Source organism: Heterostelium album (genome assembly GCF_000004825.1).
Source record: "Heterostelium album PN500 unplaced genomic scaffold PPL_contig17, whole genome shotgun sequence".
NCBI classification, from domain to species: Eukaryota; Evosea; class Eumycetozoa; order Acytosteliales; family Acytosteliaceae; genus Heterostelium; species Heterostelium album.
Window position 1 is genome coordinate 42,462 of NW_008805094.1, and position 14,077 is coordinate 56,538.

The 14,077-nt window shown below is 28.4% G+C and overlaps 6 protein-coding genes across 6 annotated transcripts; 1 reads left to right on the forward strand and 5 right to left on the reverse strand.

Moving 5' to 3' along the window:
* Positions 1 to 679: 679 nt before the first annotated feature.
* strap (WD40 repeat domain-containing protein) lies at positions 680 to 2,399 on the reverse strand (the record flags this gene model as incomplete). Its single annotated transcript, XM_020578379.1, has 6 exons — positions 680 to 708; positions 1,000 to 1,046; positions 1,255 to 1,284; positions 1,370 to 1,579; positions 1,663 to 2,055; positions 2,161 to 2,399. The coding sequence occupies 6 exons, from the start codon at positions 2,397 to 2,399 to the stop codon at positions 680 to 682; spliced, it is 948 nt and encodes a 315-aa protein (XP_020431614.1).
* Positions 2,400 to 3,512: 1,113 nt separating this feature from the next.
* On the reverse strand, positions 3,513 to 5,103 carry PPL_07545 (uncharacterized protein; the record flags this gene model as incomplete). The annotated part of the gene is made up of 5 exons (XM_020578380.1): positions 3,513 to 3,676; positions 3,836 to 3,918; positions 3,992 to 4,178; positions 4,259 to 4,667; positions 4,864 to 5,103. 5 exons carry the CDS (start codon positions 5,101 to 5,103, stop codon positions 3,513 to 3,515), a joined length of 1,083 nt encoding a protein of 360 aa, XP_020431615.1.
* Positions 5,104 to 5,192: 89 nt separating this feature from the next.
* PPL_07546 (uncharacterized protein) lies at positions 5,193 to 5,672 on the reverse strand (the record flags this gene model as incomplete). Its single annotated transcript, XM_020578381.1, has 1 exon — positions 5,193 to 5,672. The coding sequence occupies one exon, from the start codon at positions 5,670 to 5,672 to the stop codon at positions 5,193 to 5,195; it is 480 nt and encodes a 159-aa protein (XP_020431616.1).
* Positions 5,673 to 5,928: 256 nt separating this feature from the next.
* crsA (ceramide synthase) lies at positions 5,929 to 7,287 on the reverse strand (the record flags this gene model as incomplete). Its single annotated transcript, XM_020578382.1, has 5 exons — positions 5,929 to 6,076; positions 6,383 to 6,742; positions 6,839 to 7,017; positions 7,061 to 7,135; positions 7,276 to 7,287. 5 exons carry the CDS (start codon positions 7,285 to 7,287, stop codon positions 5,929 to 5,931), a joined length of 774 nt encoding a protein of 257 aa, XP_020431617.1.
* Positions 7,288 to 8,138: 851 nt separating this feature from the next.
* On the forward strand, positions 8,139 to 11,840 carry midA (class I SAM-dependent methyltransferase; the record flags this gene model as incomplete). The annotated part of the gene is made up of 5 exons (XM_020578383.1): positions 8,139 to 8,179; positions 10,124 to 10,380; positions 10,479 to 10,789; positions 10,861 to 11,497; positions 11,578 to 11,840. 5 exons carry the CDS (start codon positions 8,139 to 8,141, stop codon positions 11,838 to 11,840), a joined length of 1,509 nt encoding a protein of 502 aa, XP_020431618.1.
* Positions 11,841 to 12,073: 233 nt separating this feature from the next.
* psmF1 (proteasome inhibitor PI31 family protein) lies at positions 12,074 to 13,109 on the reverse strand (the record flags this gene model as incomplete). The annotated part of the gene is made up of 2 exons (XM_020578384.1): positions 12,074 to 12,695; positions 12,757 to 13,109. The coding sequence occupies 2 exons, from the start codon at positions 13,107 to 13,109 to the stop codon at positions 12,074 to 12,076; spliced, it is 975 nt and encodes a 324-aa protein (XP_020431619.1).
* Positions 13,110 to 14,077: the final 968 nt, after the last annotated feature.

The following is a 14,077-nucleotide window of genomic DNA, read 5'->3' on the forward strand; positions in this document are numbered from 1 at the left end:
GTGTAAACTATCTATATTTTGATGTTAAAATGATTTTGTATTAGTTTAGTTCATGTAAATAATAAAAAAAAAGAATAGATAATAAACAAAACAAAAAAAATAAAATAAAATAAATAATGGCTAGATTGAATTTGGTTGACTGAATAAGGTGGCTGTTTGCGAGTAGATCGGCATCGCTCCTTTTCGATTTGACTGTATCAGATAAAGTGTGAATGGTGACTTTTTTTTTGGTTTTTTTTAGTTTTTTTTGATTGTTTGGTGTGTGATTTTTTTGATTTACACCAAATTTCATTGGCAGACAGGTTGATTATCTGTTTATTTTATCTTGTGCTAATAAATGTGATGTCACATTTGAATTATTATTGGTTTGTTATTAATAGATATATATGTTGTTGCTGTTGTTAATATTGTTTGTAACATTTTACAAACAAGTATAATTTGATTTTACGCATTTCGAAAAATGCAATCAAATTTGATTGTTTCAATTTAATGTTTATTTGAATGTTGAATTGGAAATGTCTCGACAGTTTATTATTGTGGATTGGATATATTCACGACATTTTTATTGATTTTATTGCAAATTTAAAATAGGAATTAACTGTTGTTTCAAAAAATAGTGTAAAAATCAACTACTAATAATATTATTATCTAATTAAATTGTTATTATCAATACCTTTTATTATTTCTCTATTTCCAATTTTTGTTTAGCTATATATTAATGAAATTCTTGTTTAAGAAAAATAATAATAATAGATCAATAACAGTCAAAAGTTAACTTTCTTTTTTTTTCACAAATCAAATTTTGTGCCAGACAAAAAAAAATAAATTCATAAAATAAAAATAAAATAGTTAGAGGTGTGCACAAAGGGGTATGTCAACAATTCAAAGTATAATATTCATAAAAAATTCATACAATTTATTTTTAATTTTTGATCAGAAAGTGAAAAAGGTGATCGCTGATGTTAGGGTGCACCCCAACATTGCACAAATTGCAAATACAATGAAAAGTTGTTGTTGATTTTTGAAACCGATCGATAATCTCTGCTCTAATTAAATACACAATTTTTTTCCAACACGCGCAAGTCACCAAAACACACATGCCCGCAACACAGGTTTTTTAGCCTTTCAAAAACTAAAAGATTTTTGTGATCTTCCATCAATCACTCTTTATGCTTTTTTTTATTTTTGCTCATTTTATTATTATTTTTATTTTTTTCATCATTATTTATTATTTGGCTCTTTAAAATTGATTACAACCAAATTCTGATTGTTCCGTCAACAGATCTGTAATATAAAATAAAGAGAGCGATGAGGTGTTAGATAAGGATCTAAAAAAATATTGGTGTTTTTTTTTGACAAAACTACATACCCTGAAGCAAAAGATTCACCATCTGGAGAGTAACGACAACAATTTACAGGACCATGATGACCTTTGTTAACTTCGATTTCATTTCCAGTATTAAAATCGTAAACGTGAACCCAAAAATCACTTCCACCTGCAATAAATCTAGAATTGTCTGGATGTAAAGATGCACATATAACTTCGAACGGCAGTGAATAAACCTTGACTGGGTGGAAGCTGTGGCGATGATGATGATAATAATAATAAATAGGTAAGAATTTGAATCAAATTGATTAGCGATCGAATTGATCAATACATACTTTTGAGCATTCCAAAAAGTAACTTCATTACCAGCGGTGGTAACCAAATATTGTTTATCTTTGCTAAACTCCATTGAGGAGATTGGTGCCTTTGCGCATAGTGCCATCTGAGTACCGGAACGTAAATCCATGATTCTGATGACTTCATCGTTACCACCACTCAGAATGACATCATCGTTGTAAACACTCCACATGGCTGTTTTGATCATTGATTGGTGACCTGGAATCTGAGCCAAAGGTACGTTTGGTTTCTCTAAATCGTATATTCTCAATATCTTTTCTGCACCACCAGTAACAATTCTATTATTAAATCTTGAGAAATCTGCTGTTTTTACAATTGATTGATGTTCCAACGATAATAATTCACCTCCATTAAGTGTATCCCATAGTTTACTATATAATTGTTTGTTATTGTTTTTATTGATTAGTTGGTTAGTTAGTTAGTTAGATCATCATCATCATCATCATCATCATTTAGGTAGGTGATGTGTAACATACACAGTGTAATCTGCAGATGCAGTTAATGCTTGAGTTGCGTTTGAGTTGAACCTAGATGACCATACAGCACCCTTGTGTCCTTCGAATGTACCAATCCAATCACCGTTGTTTCCGTCTCTCAGCATTGGTTTACCATCTAAACATGCCGATACTATATAACATCCATCTGCACTTTCGTTACTGTAAGCTAAATCCGATACTGGTCTCGAGTGACCTGAACAAATCAATGGTTGTTTCATCGTATTATATTATTATTATATGTATATATATATATATTTACTGACTATTATTACTAACAACAAATACTTTTATTTATTAATTTTTAAAAGAGTTTGTCTCTGTATTTATGTGTGGTGTGTGTATGTGTGTGTGATTAGGATTCTGATTGTGATATTTATATTGTTAGATAGTTTACTAATAAATAAATATTATTACTTTTAAAATGATTTAAAAGTATTGATTGCAATGCTAATTAATAAAAAATAAAAATAATTTGTTTTGTTTGGTTTGATTTGGTTTGGTTTTGTCTTGTTTTGTTTATTTGGTTGATATGATTGATTTGGTTTGATAGAGTGACTGATAAACAGTTAAATAGTTGGTTTGATTTGATTGGGTGAGTGTTTGATTGATTGTTTAAATGATCAAGTATAAAAATAGAAAAGAAATCGATTTACAAGATTATATGTTAAATATATATGTGTATAGTTTGGTGATTATAAAAAGAAATAAATGATAGTAATCGTATTTAGAAAAAAATAAAAATAAATAAAAAAGTAAAAAAATTAAATTTTCTAAATTTTAGTTGCAAAAAAAAATTATTATTATTAATAAATCAATCAATTAATTGAATAATTGATTATGATGATGATGTAACACTTATCAACCAACTTTATAAATGGTTAGATGTATATTGTTATTATTGTTATTATTATTATTATTATTATTATTATTATGATTTATCTTTATTAGTGATTAGTTATTATTTATTTTATTTATTGTTTATTATTTGTTATTATTAATAAGTTTATATCTCTAGATAAAGATAAAGATCGATCACAACTGTGAATGACACAACAGATTTAATTATTAATACCCATTACAATTTGATTAAATTTTTATTTTTTTATTTTTTATTTTTTTTTGCTTTTATCTTTTTTAAGAATTCCGGAATGTGAGTAATTTTTGGTGTTTTCTAGAACTCTGTTTCAAAGGATTGACAAAACTTTGTTTGGTTTAGTTTAGTGATTCAATCATCATCTGATGATGTATAATGAGATTGTATTGAGTTGGATCGACCAAATTAATATTGCTTTGAGCACTTATTATATTTATTTATTTATTTATTTATTTATTTATTTATTAGTTGGAATAGGTGGAAAGTCTAAATCAATATCTAAAACGTCTAGTTGTAGTATATCGGCTTCAGTGTTTAGTAGAGATCCTAGGTTGGGCGTAGTTCTACCGAGATCACCGTGAACGAATTCTTTGATGTAGGTTCCTGCCGATGCCCAGATGTCTAGCACCATAAAGTGAGGCGTGATCAACTTGAACTTCAATTTCGAAATGGTCTTCTTTCTTTCCATCAGTGAACGACGATGCATCACTCTGACAGGTGTATTTTGCTTCAACGTTAGACTGCCAACAGAATCCAAAGCAGCGTGCAACTCTGACTCACTGAATTCCTTTGCAGTCCACACAGTACATCGATAGATCTTTTGTTTCGATGTTTCACCATCCTTTAATATCGATGTTTGTTTCCTTGATTATTATTATTATAAACATTAAATTAGTGAGAATTTCAATAGAAAACCGACCGATATACCAAACTTACTTTGTAATAACTTGTAATCTTGATACTCTAATATCTTGATTTTCATTGATCTTATTCTCAATCTCTCTGAAATCATTATATTTCATAAATATTCTATGTGGATTGGTTATCTCCAAGAAGAAAGGTCTACCTTCTCCAAGCATTCTTACGTCGATATCCTCACGACCTGATGCAACAAAGTTGGTAGCTAAGTTTTTATAAAAGAATAAATAAAAAGAAATGAATGAGAATCTAGTTTTAAATATTTATTAGGTAGATGATACTTACCATCTGCTTTACATAGATCTTTAATTGGTTGACTAATGAATAGATCGACACTATCGATTTCAGAGTCGGGTGTTGCAGCGGCACCTTTCAATGTCCAAGGTGTTTGACTGAGATTTCTGGCGTACTTATTGTAACGACCGGCAATAAAGATCGGTGCATGCTCAAATGAGAGTGTATAGTCAAATTTGGTGGTCGGACGACTTGGTGGACATGTTCCATTCATTATGAAGTCTTTCATTGTCAGCTTGTCCAAGACATCCATGATCTGATAACTAGAGTCAGCAGCACTTCTCTTGTTCTTCTTTTGTTGTTTCAACTTCTTTCTGTCCGGTAGCTTTATATCAAAGAGGAAGAGATGCTCATCTTTAGATTCTTCATGACCATAGTTCATATTCATTCTAAAGTCACTCTACAAATAAATAAATAGGTTATTAAGATGATGTTAATATTGTCTAATAATAATAATAATAATAATAATAATGTAAATTCTATAGAAAGTATAGTAAAAAAGCTATCTATATAGATATATATATATATATATATAAAGACATACAGATGGTTTAAAATTTAAAGTTAAACTTTCTACAAATTATTGGACCAAGTACCCATTTAACAGCTTCTTTGATTTCAACGACGTTGTCTTCAGGTGATTCGTGTTTGAATATCTGTGTTTTACTTGTATCATCATGATGCTGCTTCAGGTGGTACCACACGGAAAACTCTCTAATGATCGTTGAGTAAGGTACCCACAACTGCAATGAATAGTCTACAAATTCATAACCACACTTTGAAACATTCTCCAACAACTTATCAAGGAACTCTGAATCATTGGTATTTTGTAACATTCCAAAGCATGTTACACAAACTAACAACACAAGGTAAATCAAATAAATATTAATAATTATTATTGTTATTAATATTCAAAGTATTGTTATTAATTGTGATTCTTACTATTATTTAAATTTGTTAAATTTGCTAAACTATTATAGTCATATTGGAATTTAATAGGTTTAACATCTTTAACTTCTATTGTTGTATTACTATTACTATTGTTATTATTACTAGTTTCAGTATTATCTTCTGCTTTAATTTTAGCTTGTACTTGTTCTTGTTCTTGTTGTTGTTGTTTTAGTTTTGATTGTTCATTATTAAAGTTTGTAATTTCTATTATATAGTTTATTAAGTGATCAAGTGTATTTGATGGTTCTTGATATAGTCCAATCTCTCTTATGTTAAAGAATCTTAGACAACATCTTGAACATACACTGATATTGCATAACTCAACTAATGCAGGTTGATAAAAATACTTGTTGGTTCTACTATAGAGTGATTCAACTTTCCAAATCAAGTTTCTTCTTTCTACATCATTTGTACTACTACTACTACTACTACTATTATTAGTTGTAGTTGTCATATCTTATTATTCATTAATTTTGTCGACAACCAGTAAATCAATTTTTTTTTTTTTGAAAAGAACGAATGGTTTTCTCATTAAAAATAAAAATCTGTCATAAGTTTTGAGAGAAAATAAAAGAAAGATCATAATATCTTGATTTATTAAACTCAAAGGTTTAATAATCAATCTATTAATAGTCATCAAATGAAATTGGTTTAATAAAAAGTACAGAAAATGTAAATTTATGTATATGTAATTAATTAATTAATTTTGTTTAGTTATTCTTTTTGTTAATTGTTTGTTGTTTAGATTTTGGTGATTTGTTGTTGTTGTTGTTGCTGTTTCTATGATGATGGTTATTCGTACTACTCTTGTCATCTTGGAGGTGTGATGGTGTCTTTTCATTCTCTTCCTCTTCTTCACTGTCACTTCTGATGTCGTCTACCTTGTTTCCTTTGATAAGCTTGGAATATACGATTCTCAAGATCAAGTAGAACCAGAACATGTGCAATATCAACAGCAACAGGAGTGCCACATTCGTCGGATAAAACAATGGGAAACTTGTTGAAACAAAGAATGCTTCGAATCTATAATAGCAACAAATAAATAATAATAATAATAATAATAATAATAATAATAATAATAATAATAATAATAATAATTTGTTAGTAAGTGTATAGATATATTAAATGTAAATAACATGATGATTTCTCTATATAGACACATACAATGTTGTTCTAATTAAGACACCTGGTAAGAACATGAGTCTCATAATGAGGAAAGTGACGGCAAACATGACAAATAGAAATTCGGCTAAAATGTAGAGTGCTTGGTCCTTTGTCTCCTTCTGAATGTAGTTGAGTGCCTTTGCGCTGTATAAAAAGATGTCGCTGACATTGTGGATCCAAAGAATAGCAATACCGATACGGTGATAACGATACCAGTACGATGCTCCCACCAAGAAAAAGGTTGCAATGTGATGTGTCAGCATTTGATAGAAATCCTTTCTTCTGGTTTCAAAGAAGAGTGCAATAGTACAATGAAGATAGAAGGATAATTCTAATAAGTAATATGTTCTGAATAATGTTCTATAGAAATTGAAATAACAACACTAGTGTTAGTTAATTGTATATTTGAAATAGTTAAAAAAACAAACAAACAAACAAGTTATTAATAACACTTACGAAAAAGGTTGAATTGGCCAACCTAACCAGATATTCATTGTTGGGAATATTGACCATGATTCTTGGCTATATACGTAAGATCCAAATAAAAAGAAGGTAATATAATAGAGTGAGTACCATCCATTCTCAAGGAATCTGGGTACGAATGATTTTCGAATTGAATATGATATTGCTATTGGCTATTATAATAAAAGGAATAAACATGATGATTGTTAATAAAACATATGGGTTTGATGGGTAGGTTGATAGATGATGATCTCTGACAATACCTTTAAAATATAATGTTGGTAAAAGAATCTAATTAAAAAGAATAAATTGGTTGCCAGAAATAAGAATAATATAGCATTGAGTTCCGACACTAGTTTACGCATCGAAACAAAGATTGAGTTGTCTGGGTTGTAGTACCTCTCGTACTCGAGCTCCGATATTCCATTTACATCCATCAACATTTTTACTGATTTTATCTGTGTATCTCTATATATATATATATATATATTAGTTTTCTATCTACCTTTATCTAATTTGTATGTGTGATATATATATATATATTTCTCTCTATATATTTACTTTCACTTTTTTTTTTGTTTTAGTCTTTTTTATTTTTCTTTGTTGGTAAAAAATAAAAAACTATTACTACTTTTTTTATTAATACTACTTATATATAATGATAGTTATATAAATAGGAATGAAATTAATGTTAGTTATGATAAATTGATAACTTTAGAGTTGACAAAGAGTTGAAACAAACAAAAACAATCGAACAATCAGACAAATAATAATTAAAATAATCAATTTTCAATGTGTTGTTGTTGTAGGTGAGTTGTTTTTAGTTTGAATGTATGATGTCAATGTAAGGATACTGGAGTTGACAAGACTTCTGTGCAGTCAAAGTCAGTAAGAGAGATGCTTTGTTCTAAAAATAAAAATAAAAATAAAAAATGAAAAAATAAAAATGAAAAAATAAAAATAAAAATAAAAATAAAAAAAGTATAACACTCGAGTGAGTTGTTTTGCTCTTCAGATGAAGTTTTTTTTTTTTTTTTTTTGTTGATTGGTTGTCTCTGATTAGATTATTTTTAAAATAAAAACTATAAATATCTTTGTTACTTTTTTTTGTTTTTTACTTTATGAGATCTGTTCCAAGTATTATTTATTTCTGATATGAATTGAATTCAAGAGGACCAAAAAACTAATGAGTGGAAAAAAAAATATAATATTGTTGTGATTACAAAAAAATTTGATAAGTTTTTGGTTTTGTTTTTTTTTTGACACACAAAAAATTAAAAAATGAAATTAAAAAATGTCAAAAAAATTTGTATCGGTGAATCAATCAATCGATAGGCAAGTTGGTTTTTAAAAAGTAATCGCAAGGGTCATATGATGAGACAATGGTGGTGTTTTTTTAAACTTGTTCAAAACACCTGAATAGGAATTAACATTTTTAAAATAATTGCAATTTTTTTTGCAAAATGCTCCCTGTTCGAAAAAATTCAAAAATATCTTTAACTCTGTTGTGTTTTGATGATTATTGTTTTCTTATTTTTCCAAGGTGTCGAGACCTGTTGTATAATATATTATATTATTTTTTAATCTGGGAAAACCGACTGTACAAACAATTGCTGAACACAATAAAGTGTAAAGATGTTTAATGTTTGTGTCTAGATATGATAGATTTAATAAGATATATTGGTTATAGCATGAAGTTGAAGAAAGAACATTGTTTGCAAAAGAGAGAAATAGATAGAGTAAAGATTATGTTGTTCTAATACCAAAAATTTTACAATTAATTTATTTGTGTTATATATAGGTGACTTGACTAGGTTATTATTACTGCTTTTGTTATTAGTTGTTGTTGTTGTAGTTATTTTCTTTTTACGTATTGCTATATATACTGGTATTGCTATCAAGTTACTGATAAATATTGTTTTCATCTATCTCTTCTATTAATAATTAACTCTACTTTTGAAAGGATTTCATTGGCGAGAGTTATGTATCGATAAGTTATTATTATTATTATTATTATTATTAATTCCACTCAGTTTATTAGCTATGTATTAATTTAAAGTCGAATTCTATAAAGTTATTAAAAATTATTTTGTTTTACAATATTATTTATTATTTATTTGGAAATTGGATTGAATTTTCAATATTCTAGTTTATTTTATTTTTTATGATGATGAAAAGAGGAAATAAATAATGAAATTAATGACATTTAATATTGATATCGATAATATGAAAGATAATAAGATCCAACATCATATTAAATTTGATTTGATTTTTTTTTTTTTTTGGAGTGGTAGAGATATATAAATAGTTAAATTGGATAATAGTTGTGTTTGCATCATCTTCATTTGTGTTTTTTTTTTAACTCGTGTGTGTCATGATTTTCTTGTTCAGACAAAAAAAAAAAGTTGGGTGTAGAGTTTGGTGTATACTCGTTTTCAATATCTGGACCATAAAAAAACAAACAGAATCTATGTCTTTTCTTATTATTATCAATTAAATATTGAAAAAAAAAGAAAAGGATATATAAAATTCACCTACCTTTTTTTTATAAAAAAAAAATGTATTTAAATTTTTAGAATATATTTTAAGTACTTTATAATATTTTTTTATATCTACTAATATTTTTTAATTTTCAAAAAGTTAAAATATATAATAATATTATAATTAATTTTATTACAAAAATTGTTTTATTTATATATATAAATATTTAAAGGTTTCATAAAGCCATGATGAATTGAAGCTTACTTCTTAAATAGTTTGAGTAAATTTGGGAGAAACAGAGATCTATGTACTTTGTTGCAACAATTTCCAAAAATGGCAAAAAAGTTATATCCAAAAAATTAATAATAAAAAAAACTCATTTCTTTTGAGGTCTTGTTGTTTTTAGGGTCCTCTTAAATTAAGCCTATCCCAATCCAATATGGTGGGGTTCTTTCAATAAACAATGTTACTGTTTTTTTTCTTACTTTTTATAGATTATATAAATTTTAAAATTAATGTAGATATATAAAATTCGTCATATTTTTCGTTTTTGTATGGGGAATAAACAGTAACATTGTAATATGAAGTGATCAATTTCAATTAAATATTAAAATAATTCCCAAAAAGGGAATTTTGACTACCCAAGCTAAATGACATTTGTCTTTAGAATTTCCAACTTTAAAAATAATAAATGTTTTAACTTAATTAATTTTTTTTTTTTTTTGTTAACATAAAAATGAAATTCAAATCAAATTTGTTTTTTCTATAAAAAATTTTGTTTTTTCTAATTTTATTGAGTGAGTTAGCTAATATTAGATTACTTATGTTATCGTCAACTAATAGATTAATAAAAGTTAATAGTAAAATATCAAGTTTATCAACTACATGTATAAACGCAACAAGATGTAATAGTAGACTAAACTATTGCTCATCAAATAAGAATAATAGTAGCAATATTAATAATGCTAATAATATATTTCGATCATCGCAACCAAAAGAGTTAACATTTTCAGTTGATAGAAGTGGTTTAAAGAGATTCCCTTCGTCTGTACATAGTAAGTTTCAGTTCACTCTGCATAACTATCAAAAAAAACAATAGTTCTTTTTTTCAAGGTTATCTAATCAAAATGGTTGTTGGTTTGGATTCGATTAGCAAATGAAAAGAAATATCCAATTACAGAGTTTGAAAAATATCTACAAACTAGTGCACAGATTAGAGGACCTTTCCCAGTGGATACATTGATCAAAGAGTGTCTAACCAATCCGAAATACGGTTACTATATGAACAAAGATGTGTTTGGTTCCGGCGGTGATTTCATTACTGCACCAGAGATTTCACAGCTATTCGGTGAGATGATTGGAATTTGGTGTGTTGCCACTTGGGAATCCATGGGAATGCCTTCAAAGTTGAACATCGTTGAGTTGGGTCCTGGTCGTGGTACTCTAATGCATGATATTCTAAGAGTAACTATTCTCTTTTCTCTATTCTTTTTTTTATTTTTAAGCAACTTTATTAATCACATTATTTATATTAGTCAACTAAAGTATTTAAAGATTTCTATAAAGCAATAAGTTGTCATATGGTCGAGGTAAGTCCTCATCTGAGAGGAATGCAAAAGACAAAACTATTATATTTCAAAGACGACAAGGAAGGTGCAACCACTGGAAAGACACCGGAGGGAGTACAGGTTTCATGGTACGATAACATCGATCAAGTTCCAAACAAAGTACCGACATTATATATTGCACAGGAATTCTTTGATGCGCTGCCAATTAACGTATTCAAATTCTCAAAGGCAAAGGGCTGGTGTGAAGTGTTGGTCGATGAAGACATCTCAAAGGACGGACCATATCATTTGAGATTCGTCATGTCGTCAGGTCCGACCTTGATGACCAACGCCATTCAATATCTGCTTCCAGAGTTTGGTGTCGAAGACTTTACTGTGGAACTGGGTGTTGCAGGACTTGGAATTGCACAAAAGATTGCATTGAGAATACAAGAGAACTCTGGTGCTGCACTTATCATCGATTATGGACAGGACAAACAAGTACAGACATCACTACAGGCCATTAGAAACCACGAGTTTGTCGATATCCTAGACAAACCAGGTTCTGCCGATCTTAGTTCATGGGTTGATTTCTCATCCATTAGAAAATGTGTTAAGCATCTAAGTAAGTAAAGAGACAGGTTGAATCGTTATCGGTCAATCGACTATCTAACTAACAACAATTGTAAATTGAAATTCTTATAGAAAAAAATGTTTCAGCAATAGGACCAGTCGATCAAGGTATATTCTTGAAAGAAATGGGTATTGAGCATAGAATCGAAAGAATAGCAAAGAAAATAACAGATGAATCAAAGGTAGAGGATTTAGTAAAGTCATATCACAAGTTGGTTAGTCCAGATGAAATGGGTTCAACCTACAAAGTAATTACTATCATTGACAAGAAATTGACACCAATCGGTTTCTCAACATCAAAAGTATATGAAGATGAGGATTTAATGTTAAACTAAGAAGTTAGTTAATAATAGTAATCAAATATAATAAAAGATATATATTTTGGATAAATCGATATCCTTAATTTAATTTATATACATATAAATCATAATAAATGTTATAATTTATTATTCTTTATTCAATATTTATTTATTTAAATGTAAATCCTGCATATGATCTTTTAAGAATAGAAATCCTATAGTTATTGTATAGTAGTTTGGTTTGTTAGAATTGTGTTCTTTGTGGTTGGTTATTCAATGATATTTACGTTAAAACCTGGAGGTGGCATTTCATCACCATATCCACCTTGACGACCGGATGGCTTCGAACCTGGTGGACCGAATGGATCGAATCTAGCTCCTGGTGGCACTGCACCTCTGGGCAATCTTTCACCAAATGGCAGTCCGCTACTGTCATCACCGTGCGGGAAATGAACTCTACCGAATCCTGGGTGATTTGGTCCAATGCTAGTACCGGCGCCAGGGAAGTTGGGACGGAATGAACCACCACCCACCATGTTTGGAAGATTTGGTAGACCAGTTGGGTAGAGGTCAGAGTCGCCTGTGCTAAATTGAGGTCTTCCACCTCCCAATGGATATCCTCCAATGCCACCGCCACCAACCGGTGAAACCATCGGTGGTGGATTATGCGATTGGGGTGGGTGATCCATATGTGTTGATGAGTGCTCTTGCTCTGGATGTCTTCTCGATTGTGACGACGAAGCGGAATGTGACGATTCCTTCAGTGGTGAATCTGGTGCTACGTTGACCAAAATCGAAGTCTCATATAATGCTAAAAGCTGATCTAAATGTTTGAATGCATCCTTATAGTTTGCCATTAGTTTGAACGATGGATTAACAAGTTGTGTAATACTAAAATTGATTTATTTTTTAGTAAGTTAATGCATAGAAGTTATAAAAATATAAAACTTACTCAATATCTAATGTATATATTTTAGCTGGACTATGGTGTTGCATTGCGTTAACAAGTAGAGTATGTCCGATTCTAAGACACTTCAAGACGAATGTGACAGCAGGATCTTTGTTATTTTTGTAGACCAATGTGAATGCATCCTTGTTAGCATTCCAACCTGCTGGTGGCTTGTTGTTGGAATCATTCTTATTCGTATCCTTTGCACTCTCTTCGATTCCAATGCAGGACCAACCACTCTCTACAGTAGCAAGATGCAACAAATAGACAGTGAGATCAAATTCATCTTTCAAACCACTGACAGTTCCATCTCCACCCTGATTCAAAATATTTATAATTTTATCTTTATATTCCATTTTTTTGTTTTTAAAAACTACTAATTCTATCTATTTAATAATAATAAAATAAAATGAACAAAATAAATTTAATTAAAAAAATTGGACAATGAAGTTGAAAAATTTAAATTAAATAAAAATGTTACCTTCAAAAGAAAAAAAAAACACCACTTAAGATTATTTTATCTTATATTATCTAGATAATTCAGATGTTGTTTCTTATTGTTTACTCACTTATATAATGTTGGTGGTGAGGTGTTATCAGTTGAAATGATATAAAGCTGAATAAAAGTGTTTTAATAAGGTTTGTTACAATGAAAAAGAAACCTGTAATAACTATGAGAATTATCAAATAAATATCCATATATGTATAAAAATATATTTATATTTCTAAAAATAAAATAAACAAAACAAAAAATATTAATTTATTTATAATAGTATAAAGGTCGACATGTCAACAAAATATATTAAAATAATGTAATTTATATATATGGACATGATTTTTAAAAATAATAAATACAAAAAAAGCCAAATTTGGATCTGAAAAAAAAAAAAAAAAAATCAAAGTTTAAAAAAATTTTTTTATTTGTTTTATTATCTGTAGTTTAAATTTCATGGTCTTTCTTCAAACAGTTCTTTGATATTATTATTTGATTATTTAAATAAATTTAATATTAAACTTAAATAATGTTTTGTTTTTTTTTTTTTATTTATTTAATCAAAAAAAAAAATTAAATAATCCGAGTTCAATGCAACCGATCTAAAAAAAAAAAGTTCAAATAATGAGGTATTTTTATCAGGGTGCTAAACAACAGCTTAAGATGTTAAAAAAAATTATGATGTCAAAAATCAAATTTAAAAAAAAAATAAAAAACTAAAACAAGAGTGTGATTCACTCTTTTATTAGGTTATATAGTGGTGATAGAATAATGAATCAACTCTAGTTCTGAGGTGTGACTTTGACAAACATTTAGAATGAAAGGGTAATA